The sequence below is a fragment of the Oncorhynchus masou genome, chromosome 19, assembly GCF_036934945.1.
Source record: "Oncorhynchus masou masou isolate Uvic2021 chromosome 19, UVic_Omas_1.1, whole genome shotgun sequence".
Taxonomy (NCBI): domain Eukaryota; kingdom Metazoa; phylum Chordata; class Actinopteri; order Salmoniformes; family Salmonidae; genus Oncorhynchus; species Oncorhynchus masou.
In genome coordinates, this window is record NC_088230.1 from 33,403,373 (window position 1) to 33,415,565 (window position 12,193).

Here is a 12,193-nt window from a genome sequence, read left to right on the forward strand (position 1 = left end):
ATACATATTAAAATAGTTACAGAACTTTTCTTTGAAATCTGTAAAATAAAATATACATACAATATTTTCTCTAGTTTTCTCACTAGTAGATTATTTATATTCTATTGAAAAGCGTTGCTAGGTGACAACCCTGATGCATGCTGAAGCGAGTAAGAATGCATGTATTCATACACTCTAATATCATGTATGAATTTGCCTTGCACATGGATATCTCACATTTATATGTCTATTTTTCCTAAACCTATGAATATATATTTCGATGTACAGTATGTACTCCACCTAGCATTGTCATGAATCTCCATTCAAGTGTAGTATCTGAAGTGACAGCGTATCCGGCTGCACTCATAACAAGAATTCGGCCTATTCAGATTCATGTGCCCATCCTCCTTAATTCATAACAGCAACAGATAGGGTCTAGTGCCTAATGCATATGTAATCAGTGCTAGCCCAAGGTTATGTGATCCCAGCTGGCTCTATGGAAGTCTGCTATCAGTCTGTGTCTTGGCATGTTTTTGCTTCATGCATATTTCAAGGCAGTGCAGCACGTGCTAGGATATTGCTGGTGTGCATATCCAACTCCAATGAACAGCGGTACCCCCACTGATCACTCCCTTCACCCACTTGCTCCAGGCCTCCAGCGGCGCCGTCTCATCCCTGCTCCCCTGCCGGACACCACCTCCCTGGGCAGAAAGGCTGGCGTACCAGGCCAGTGGGTGGACCTGCCCCCCTTGGGTGGGACCCTGAAAGAGCCCTTCGAGATCAAGGTGTACGAGATCGACGACGTGGAACGGCTGCAGAGGAGGCGAGAGGGTGCCACGGGGACAGAGGTTAGAGATTCTCCATCTGCTTGCTTCTTGGCTTTCTAAAGTGGTGTGTGTGTGTGTGTGTGCGTGTGTGTGTGCGTGCGTGTGTGTGTGTGTGTGCGTGCGCAGGCGTGCATGCGTATGTACACAAATTAGCCAGACTGTAGACTCCAGAATATTTTGACTTATTTCTCTGGGAATGTTATTTTATTTGCTTTTTTCCCTCTCCTTACTTGCATAAATGTTGTGCATGTCACACCTGTTCACCTTTTTACCTCACCAAAGGACAAAAGGAATTCCCTCCAGTAATTGTCTACATTATAAATAACATTTCAAGATTATCATGGCTGCGTAACAGGCATGGCTCCCCTTCGCAGTGGGCTAAAATTAAGCAGGACAGTCCAGTTCATATAGCCTCAACTGAACATGCCCCAGATTAAAAAGCAAGGCTACCTAAAACAGTCTCGAACCCTAAATCCATCCACTACTAAGAGTGACACTAGGGGTGGAGGAAGCCCAATGAGGAAGAAGGGAAACTAGTGGTGAAGGAAGCCCTATGAGGAAAAAGGGGAGACTATGGGTGGAGGAAGCCCAACGAGGAAGAGAGGAAACTAGGGGTAGAGGAAGCCTGATGAGGAAAAGGGGAAACTAGGGGTGGAGGAAGCCCAATGAGGAAGAGGGGAAACTGGGGATGAGGAAGCCCAATGAGGAAAAGGGGAAACTAGGGCTGGAGGAAGCCCAATGAGGAAGAGGGGAAACTAGGGGTAGAGGAAGCCTGATGAGGAAAAGGGGAAACTAGGGGTGGAGGAAGCCCAACGAGGAAGAGGGGAAACTAGGGATGGAGGAAGCCCAACGAGGAAGAGGGGAAACTCGGGGTGGAGGAAGCTCAACGAGGAAGAGGGGGAACAAGGAGGGGAGTAAGCCCAAGGAGGAAGAAGGGAAACTAGGGGTGGAGGATGAAGATTGGACCTGCTATCTGGGCCCTCGCCTGATTTCTCTTCATGGGCCTCTCCACTCTCCATGTCCACGCGTCATTAACCATTCCCACCAGTGGGACCCAGTCACCCAGTGAATAGTTTAGGACCAAATTACCCAGCGAAAAGTTTAGGACCCATTCACCCAGCGAATAGTGTAGGATCCAGTCACCCAGCAAATAATGTAGGACCCAGTCATCCAGTAAAAAGTGTAGTGGGTAAAATACATCAATTCTGCCTGATGGTGCTTTGATTTATTTTCAATTAGGAAAAGATGATCTTCAATTCGTCTTTTAAAGCCTGTCATCCCGAGCTCCCCAAAATGAAGTATTTTAAGTGTGTGTGTGCAATGTGTGTGTGTGTGTGTGTGTGTGTGATTAATTGCATTTCAAAGTGCATCCATTTAGATTGTGTATTATCTTTGCATTAGCGAATGTTAATAATGTATTTTTTTCTGCTCTCTCTCTCTCTCATCTTGCAGCCATTCCAGGATGTGGAAAAGGTTTGTTCATTAAACTCGATGGATGTGCCTTGATTATTAGATCATGTGCTAAAATGGAAGATGCATGAAGCATGGAATTAATTCATTCTGCTATGCCTTGTGAAATAGACACATTATATTGTGGCACAAATGTGTCCAAAAACAAATTTTGTGCAAAGCCAATAGTGCAAAAGCAATTGACCTCGCTTGTAGTGATGAACAGTTCCAACTAACAGTTCCTCCAGGACTCGAGGTGTGTTTTGCTTTTTTTCTGTGGGCCAAAATGCTGGATTTTGCTGGAGCAATTCTGACATGTTGCATGACAATATGCGAGGATTTTGTCAAATTTGGCACAAAATTGCCCTGACGGGGTAAATGTTTGTTGACCTGGGGCTTGATTGAACCACTTTATGTGGTAAAAGTGCGGTGATTGGTTAAAATTGCGAACCCGCTTTTTGTGATGCAGTGATGGGACTGTTGTTTGCTGTGATATTGTTGTGATTTGACTGGTTTATGTGGTGATTGCGATCACAGAATCCTGGAGGGACTGAACTAGAAATAATCTGTTCTGTTATTCTACCTTTCAATAACTTGGTACTGGTGACTATGTCTACACCTAATCCCTGAGCTCAACGTTTGTCCTGGAGATTAAAGCAAAGCGAGAGATTAGCGTGGATGCTAATTTTATTTATCCTAATTAACCCCAGCAATGGACAGGGGGCTAAATCTCCACAGGTTAGCCGCTCTTGATTACGTTTTGAATAATCTCTAAACCTCCCTCTCCCGTGTGTGAGCCTTCTCACAGCACACAAACTCCTAATCGAAGCATCCGGCTAAAGGTACTCCTCTGTCTGTCTGTCTCTCTCTCTCTCTCTCTCTCTCTCTCTCTCTCTCTCTCTCGCTCTCTCTGTTTACTTCCCTCCCTCCATCCAAGTCAGGGATTCTCCAAAGGGAGCACACTCAGCTCCTTTCCTCCACTCGTCTTTTGTCTCTCTGCTCACTCCATCCATCCTTACCATTTACTCTCACAGGGACTGCTGTACTTCAACGCAAGGCTGAGGATGCTGGAGAAGAGGCAACAGCGGATCAGGGAGCTGAGGGCCAAGCACGAGAGGTTGAGTGGGGAATTGGAGGATGCCAAGAGCAGGCTGATGCTGGACCCTGGCAAGTGGACCGGAGAGTGTGAGTAGCTTACTACAGAAATCTGGTGTACTATTTCAAGTGTGCTTAAAGTGTACCACCTTGTTTTGTAACTGGGTTGTGTTAAAGATGGACTTTTATCCAACAGTCAAAGCAGCATTCAGCTATTCTATTCTATTCTATTCTACACTACATGGCCAAAAGGATATGGACACCTCTTCAAATTAGTGGAGTCAGATATTTCAACCTCACCCGTTGCTGACAGGTGTGTAAAATTGAGCACACGGCCATGTAATCTCCATAGACAAACATTGGCAGTAGAATGGCCTGTACTTAAGAGCTCAGTGACTTTCAACTTGGCACCATCATAGGATGCCACCTTTCCAAACAAGTCAGTTCGTCAAATTTCTGCCCTACTAGAGCTGCCCCGGTCAATTGTAAGTGCTTTTATTGTGATGTGGAAACGTCTAGGAGCAACAACAGCTCAGCCGCAAAGTGGTAGGCCACACAAGCTCACAGAATGGGACCGGCGAGTGCTGAAGCGTGTAAAAATCATCTGTCCTTGGTTGCATCACTCACTACCGAGTTCCAAACTGCCTCTGGAAGCAATGTCAGCACAAGAACTGTTCGTCGGGAGCTTCATGAAATGGGTTTCCATGGCCGAGTAGCTGCACACAAGCCACAAGCCTGGTGTAAAGCTCGCATCCATTGGACTCTGGAGCAGTGGAAATGCGTTCTCTGGAGTGATGAATCACACTGGCAGCCCGGCTGCGATTCTGGGTTTAGCGAATGCCAGGATAATGCTATCTGCCCGAATGTTTAGTGCCAACTGTAAAGTATGGTGGAGGAGGAATAATGGTCTGGAGCTGTTCTTCATGGTTCGGGCTAGGCCCCTTAGTTCCAGTGTAGGGAAATCTTAACGCAACAGTATGCAATTACATTCTAGATGATTCTGTGCTTCCAAGTTTGTGGTAACAGATTGGTGAAAGCCATTTCCTGTTTCAGCATGACAATGCCCCTGTGCACAAAGCGAGGTTCATACAGAAATGGTTTGTTGAGATCGGTGTTGAAGAACTTTACTGACCTGCACAGAGCCGTGACCTCAACCCCATCGAATACCTTTGGGATGAATTTGAACCTAATCGAACCAACATCAGTGCCCGATCTCATTAATGCTCTTATGGCTGAATGGAAGCAAGTCCCTGCAGCAATGTCCAACATCTAGTGGAAAGCCTTCCTAGAAGAGTGGAGGCTGTTATAGCAGCAAAGGGGGGACCAAATCCATATTAATGCCCATAATTTTTGGAATGAGATCTTCAACTTTTGGCCATGTAGTGTATCTGTTGTTTTCTCATGTCTTTACAAATGATTGTTACTTGAAACGTAGCTTCGTGCTAATGAATAAACCATGACTGCTTCTCTTATAGAGATGTATACCTCTTAGTCCCACGCTCAGCTTTCCTACATTTAGCCTCTCTGAGGCTATTGTAAGTGGACAACAAAGTTGCGTAACTAGCTGACGATTCCAGGCTGTGCTAGCCTCTGTTGGAGTTGGGCCACACGAGAAACATCTTGAACATAATAGTAAACAAACCCTTCCAACACTGTAGGAGCAGCTGATCTCCCAAGCTCTTCAATATGACATCTGCCCCAGTTACTACAAGGTTCCCTATGCCCTATGGCAGTGCCATTGCACTCAATGAAACGTGGACGAATGTATTGTGCAGGTGTCAAGCAAATGTGTGTGGTTGACCTCATTGTGACCTTGTAGTTAACGCTACTTGTGGTCCATATTGGGCCAACAGCTGAAACCACTCTCGCATACATAAACACTAACGTTGACAAAGGAAGCGACATTGGCCAATAGCTTTTTTTTATTTTGTGATGGGTTTGATTCTCTTAGGTTCCTTTCTAGAGTAAACTGTTAAAGTGGTAAAAACTATTTTCTGCCATTGTCAATGTGGGAAAACACTTTTAGGGAGGCACTTACAGTATCTCGCACACAGACTAAAGGCAAGCGAGCGTTCTCCAACCCCCAAATAGACAAAACGGCAGAACAAGGAGGCTATTTCCAGTTGAGCGGTGCAGGTCGCCGAAGGTTCGCCAGAGAAGATCCCTTCCTTTCTAGCTGAGCTCTATCCATTATAATCTATTTCTGGAAGCTTCTTAACACACCAAAAGCCTCCAGGTCTTCAGCAAAGGAAAGAGGCCACAGTTTTTTGGAGGTATAATAATAAATATATATATTTTTTTCTTAGGGGATGAATCAGCTTAAATATTGCGGCTATATTGTTGCTTCCATCAATGTTATTGTCTGCATCGTTTCTAATCCCCCATATGTGTATATATATATGTATGTGTGTGTGTGTGTGTGTGTGTGTGTGTGTGTGTATGTATGTATGTGTATATATATATATATATACACACACACACACACACACCCACATATATATATATATATATGTGTGTGTATATGTATATATATGTATGTACACATATATATATATCTATATATACATACAGTTGAAGTCTGATGTTTACATAAACTTAGGTTGGAGTCATTAAAATAGTTTTTCAACCACTTCACAAATTTCTTGTTAACAAACTATAGTTTTGGCAATTCGGTTAGGACATCTACTTTGTGCATGACACAAGTATTTTTTCCAACAATTGTTTACAGACAGAATATTTCTCTTATAATTCACTTTATCACATGTTCTCACGTGTGCAGACGGGTTGGGGGTGGTATGTGTACCGGTATGCGTCTTGAAATCAATAAGGCATTATTTTCCCTCCGCTACATCTCCAAACCCTATTTCCCTGAGATGTTTCCCATTGGTTTAGGGACCGCCGGTTGGTCCAAGCCCATGATGGGAGCAGTCAAGCTATATAAATCATTCTTTCATCCTTTCATGTTGTGATTATGAGGGTAGTGTGTCTTGAGCAGCTTCCATCAGACATACCAGCATATCCAGCCCTGTCAAAGACATGTCATCATTAATCTTCATGTCCCTGTATGACTTTTAAAGCTGTAAAAGGTGTGACGATGGATGAGCGGTCACAGTGGAGCGACACAGTTATAGAGATTAGTAGAAGTACTGTATCACATAGTGAGCCGACCTTGTTTATAGTGCATCATGGGATGCACTGATAGCAGGCTTGGGGTAAATTCCAATAAATTCTATCTCTCTCATTCATTCTCTGATCTCTCTCTCTCTCTCTCTCTCTCTCTCTCTCTCTCTCTCTCTCTCTCTCTGATCTTTCTCTCTCTCTACATCTCTCTCCCTTTCTGATCTCTCCTTCTCAACTTCTCTTTCTGACCATGTCTGGTGTATATTAGTAGGTAACATGTTAGTATAGGGGGTAAACAGTGTCTTGTAAAAGTATTCATCCCCTTGGAGTTTTTAAATTGTTTTTGCATTACGACTTGAGTTGAAATTGATCTTATTTGGATTTCATGTAATGGACATACACAAAATAGTCCAAACTGGTGAAGTGAAATTTACAAAATAAAAAATGGAAAAGTGGTGGGTGCATATGTATTCACCCCCTTTGATATGAAGCCCCTAAATAAGATCTGGTGCAACCAACTACCTTCAGAAGTCACATAATTAGTTAAATTAAGTCAACCTGTGTGTAATCTAAGGGCACCACCAAGCAAGCGGCACCATGAAGACCAAGGAGCTCTACAAACAGATCAGGGACAAAGTTGTGGAGAAGTACAGATCAGGGTTGAGTTATCAAAAAATATCCACAACTTTGAACATCCCACAGAGCACCATTAAAACCATTATTAAAAAATGGAAAGAATATGGCACCACAACAAACCTGCCAAGAGAGGGCTGCCCACCAAAACTCACAGACCAGGCAAGGAGGGCACTAATCAGAGAGGCAAAAAAGAGATCAAAGATAACCCTGAAGAAGCCGCAAAGCTCCACAGTGTTATGCCCTGACCTGAGAGAGACGTTTTATTTCTCTATTTAGTTAGGTCAGGGTGTGATGTGGGGTGAGCATTCTATGTTCTATTTTCTATGTTTTGTATTTCTTTGTTTTGGCCAGGTATGGTTCTCAATCAGGGGCAGCTGTCTATCGTTCTCTCTGATTGGGAACCGTACGTAGGCAGCCCTTTTTCCCACCTGTCTTTGTGGGTAGTAAACTTTGTTTGTGGCACATAGCCCTTAAGCTTCACGGTTGTGTTTGTATTGTTTATTGTTTTTGTCGGCGTCATCCTAATAAAAAGGAATATGTACGCTTACACCGCTGCGCTTTGGTCTACGTCATTCGACGGCCGTGACACACAGCGGAGATTAGAGTATCTGTCAATAGGACCATTTTAAGCCGTACACTCCACAGAGCTGGGCTTTACGGAAGAGTGGCCAGAAAAAGGCACGTTTGGTGTTCGCCAAAAGGCATATGGGAGACTCCCCGAACATATGGAAGAAGATACTCTGGTCAGATGAGACAAAAATGTAGCTTTTTGGCCATCAAGAAAAACCCTATGTCTGGCACAAACCCAACACCTCCCATCACCACGAGAACCTCATCCCCACAGTGAAGTCTCATGCTGTGGAGATGTTTTTCATTGGCAGGGACTGGGAAACTGGTCAGAATTGAAGGAATGATGGATGGTGCTAAATACAGGGAAATTCGTGAGTGAAACCTGATCCAGTCTTCCAGAGATTTGAGACTAAATGTGCCAAGCTTATAGAGACATATCCCAAGAGACTTGCAGCTGTAATTGCTGCAAAAGGTGGCTCTACAAAGTAAAGTATTGACTTTGGGGGGGTGAATAGTAATCACGCTCAAGTTTTCAGTTTTTTTGTCTTATTTCTTGTTTGTTTCACAATATAAAATATTTTGCATCTTCAAAGTGGTAGGCATGTTATGTATATCAAATGATAACCCCCCCCCCCAAAAAAAATCATTTTTAATTCCAGTTTGTAAGGCAACAAAATAGGAAAAATGCCAAAGGGGTGAATATCCGCAGAAGTAATTGAAAGTACCCCTTTTTTCAATGATTTAATTGGAATTTCTGTTTGACCCCAACACTGACTTATTGCGACTCGGATCACCCAATATAGTGAAACGGCATTAGGATAAGCTTTTTACCACAGATCTGAAAATTCCCTGTACCTACATGATGTATGGTCAACAAAATGTCAGGAGTGGCTCCATCTTTTCTCTGTTTTTTTTTAAATTCTGTACATCTTCTGAACTTTTCTTGTACATCTGATGGCGTTAGCTACTGCTCATCGCTGATGCTAATCTCTCCATCTTTCTCTCTTTTTCACCCTTCCCCCCCATAGTTGAGGTGGACCCCGATCTGGACAAAGAGTCCCAGGAGTACCTGGAGGCTTTGGAGCAGGCCACGGGCGAACTGGAGTACTGTGTCAACCTATGCAAATCGCATGTCATGATGGAGACCTGCTTCGACATCGTGGTGTCGGCGACCGCTGTCACGCAAGGGGGGCAACAGAAAGGAGGTGTGGAGGTGTGAGAAAGCGAGAGCAAGTGAGAGAAAGTCGACGTGAAAGGGCAACGGAGCAAAACAAGCGCTTCAGAGCCTGAGAGACTGATGATAGAGTGGAGAAAAGGTGGATGGGAAAGAGGACTAACGTGAAAGTCAACAGGTGTAGGTTACAGAGGTTGCCATATGAATGGATAAAGGAACAGAGGTGCAGGTGTGCTTACTTGTACAGTAGAGAAAGCCTGGCTTCGATCAGAGTACAATTAAATGGAACTTTGGACAAACATTCTAGGTTTCCTGTGGGAGGAAGGAAAGCTCGAACCGAGGACGACCGAACACCTTTGTCACCGTCACCAGAATGTGCCTTGATCAGACTGATTCCAAGGGAATATCATTTTTTTCTGACCAGTGTTAGTCTTAAAAACCAGCTTACCCGAGCAAACTCTAAATGTATTCCTTATGAGAAAAATTGTATTTTGTATTGTATTGTTGTATAGTGTATTTATATGATTACAAAGTATGTAAAAAAAATAATATCTTTTTTGGGTATGATGAAAAAACAAACCATGAATAAAATGAGAGAAAAGCAATAAGTTGATCATTATTGCATACCCGAACCTTTGCCTTTCTTTGTGTTCAAAAATGTTTTACATTCTTCTACGCCAGTAGTGAGAAGTTCTGTTGGCCAATGAGTTTCCTTTGAGTAAGGACAAATGTTACGCAAACGTTTGTATCCGTTCCGAATGTCTGCGCTAGTAGAAGGCTGTCAGGATTGATTTCAGCTCAAAACTGACTTGCGGTTGTTTATAAGCTCAGTTTGCAGTCAGTTGTGCAGAAAAATGTACAGTCCATACGGAATGGCATTGTCTCTTATAGTTACCGTCATCTTGCGAGATTCTGATCTGCAGAGAGAGAGAGAGAGAGAGAGAGAAAAGAGAGAGAAACATTCCCAAAGGTCTTTGCAGAAGTCTTTGACCTTGTGGCGTTTAACTAATGTGACCGGTGGCAGCTCGTAAATCAGTCAGTTGCCTTTTAAGTGCCCAAGACTTGATTCACTGCCCAGTTCTGCAGTGTGTTAAAGAGAACAATGTTGAAAAACTGTACCAGATTCTGGACACAATTTGACTCATTTCTACCTGCTTGCAGTGTTGGGGTATTAACATATTGTATTTGTTTTTGAAAGCTACCCTTTTCATAAAATATATACATTTATCAAACATTTCACTTGATAACAAGTCAATTTTCGGGGCTGGATTGGTGATGGAATTGACCCAACTCTAGCTGAGGCATTTCCCATGGATATCCTTGTGAATGAACTCACAAAATATGAATGAGGTTTGAAATGTATGCCTAAACTTGTTTCAATCAAGTGGCTATGTGAAGGAAGCACAATGTGATGTCTGCCTCCGTAAGGGTTAGAGGTGAGAAGCCAAAAGGATGACCTGCCAACAGCCAATGATATGAGGAAACTAGTTCTGACTATGCATTCCAACCCATTTTCTGCCCACCAATGTGCAGTGAGTCTAATACCCCAAATACCACAGTGCATATAGATGTTGCACTGTTGCTTTTTGTCCTAAATGCTGAATGTTTGTTTATCTCAAATGGTTATTTGGTCCTCCTGCAAGCCCTATGTTAGCACGTCATCTCTGAGAACTTCTCTAGAGTCGTATCAATGGGCTCATTGGGCCAGATAGGGCATAGATGCATTGGGCCAGATAGGGCATAGATGCATTGGGCCAGATAGGGCATAGATGCATTGGGCCAGATAGGGCATAGATGCATTGGGCCAGATAGGGCATAGATGCATTGGGCCAGATAGGGCATAGATGCATTGGGCCAGATAGGGCATAGATGCATTGGGCCAGATAGGGCATAGATGCATTGGGCCAGATAGGGCATAGATGCATTGGGCCAGATAGGGCATAGATGCATTTTCATTTCCCTCTGGACTGTTAAGAAGTCAGACAGTTACCTCTTGCTGTTTCAAGTGTTTTCCTTTCCTTGCACACATATACTGTACGTCCGTGTTAAATTACCTCGGTTAAGAGGTGGAAACCATCTAATGAAAATATACTCTTCTTTTGTCCTACCACAGGGGAATTCTCAGGCCCTTTTTAGAAGTTGCTGCATGAGATCAATCTTATCATTTTCGTAACATGCCTTGGTATTCAGTTTGAAAAAAAGTTTTGCCAAACAAACACATTTCTGAGATGTGTTGACCAGGTAATGTAAGATCTTTAATATATAAACCCTTTTTCCTATTGTCTTTGGTTTTATACTGTACAGTTTTCTAATAATTTGTAAAAAAGTAAAAAGAAAGGAAATGTATAGTATTACAGTTTGCATTGATTCATACGTGTCAATAAAGGATCGTAATCCTCTTGTTTCTAGTAGACTGTGGAAATCAAAGTTATTTACTTATTTTTCACTTCTGATACAGAAGAAACATTCTGAGTGAACCATCAGTGTGATTTCCTTTATTTGCAATTGATTACATTTTGGCCTAAGAGTACAATTTATACTTTGTGTCACATCCATATCATGGACAAGCATCCTATCTACATCAAACAACATTATCTCTCTATGCTAGCATTTCAGACATTTGATATTATCTCGCTGATCAATTTGCCCAAGCACCTGGAAGCATTTGCATATGGGACCAGAGAAGAGAACGCACATGCTGCATACACGAAGTCCTGCTGTTTTTATAATTAGTCAGACAGGATCCAGCCACAGGATCCAGCCACAGTTTGTCTGCTAATTGCTCAAATGTACACTCTACTGTATGATATCGTCTGAATACGCTAGCTTCTAGGGCCCTGTTCGATTACTGTAAAATGCACCCTTCCTTCCATGATTCCTCGAGGTAAGAACAGATCTATAAGCGATTGGATATGTGTAAGAAAGGTTACCACCCAATTACTTTCACCAATCCAACCAATTCAGATCTCTGATTACTTCAAGGAAGGTAGGAAGGAAGTATGCATTTCTGAAGTTTTCCAAAAAGGCCCGTGATACCCATGGTATCAAACCGCTAATGCTACAAATTGCTTTTCTTATCTCAGAGAGATTGCATTGCCATTCATCTCATCTCATCCAAAAAACACTCTTGACTGATTTTCACTTGCTAGGTACATCCGAAAAGTTAGAGGATTCACTACAGTTAAGTTTTAAGATAAACATTCTTGAAAATGGCCAAAGAAATAACCATTTTTTGTTGTATTAATGTTGTTGTTTACTTTTCCTCACAAAGGGGTTGGAATGGAGTACATCTCTGCCACAGTGGTCGTTGGAGCAGTTATGTCACGCCCTGGCCTTAGTATTC

At 42.8% G+C, this 12,193-nt stretch overlaps 1 protein-coding gene across 4 annotated transcripts in view; it reads left to right on the forward strand.

Annotated features, from left to right (window-relative positions):
* The window catches only part of kif26aa (kinesin family member 26Aa), a 167,972-nt gene extending 156,714 nt beyond the window's left edge, over window positions 1-11,258 (forward strand). For 3 of the 4 annotated variants that reach the window (XM_064925706.1, XM_064925708.1, XM_064925709.1), the window contains 4 exons: window positions 631-827; window positions 2,259-2,279; window positions 3,290-3,440; window positions 8,705-11,258. In XM_064925706.1, the coding sequence (XP_064781778.1) occupies window positions 631-827; window positions 2,259-2,279; window positions 3,290-3,440; window positions 8,705-8,895 (560 nt within the window). In that variant the 3' untranslated portion in view covers window positions 8,896-11,258. The remainder of the gene's footprint in view (window positions 1-630; window positions 828-2,258; window positions 2,280-3,289; window positions 3,441-8,704) is intronic. The other variant, XM_064925707.1, reaches the window with a different exon arrangement.
* The last annotated feature ends 935 nt before the right edge of the window (window positions 11,259-12,193 follow it).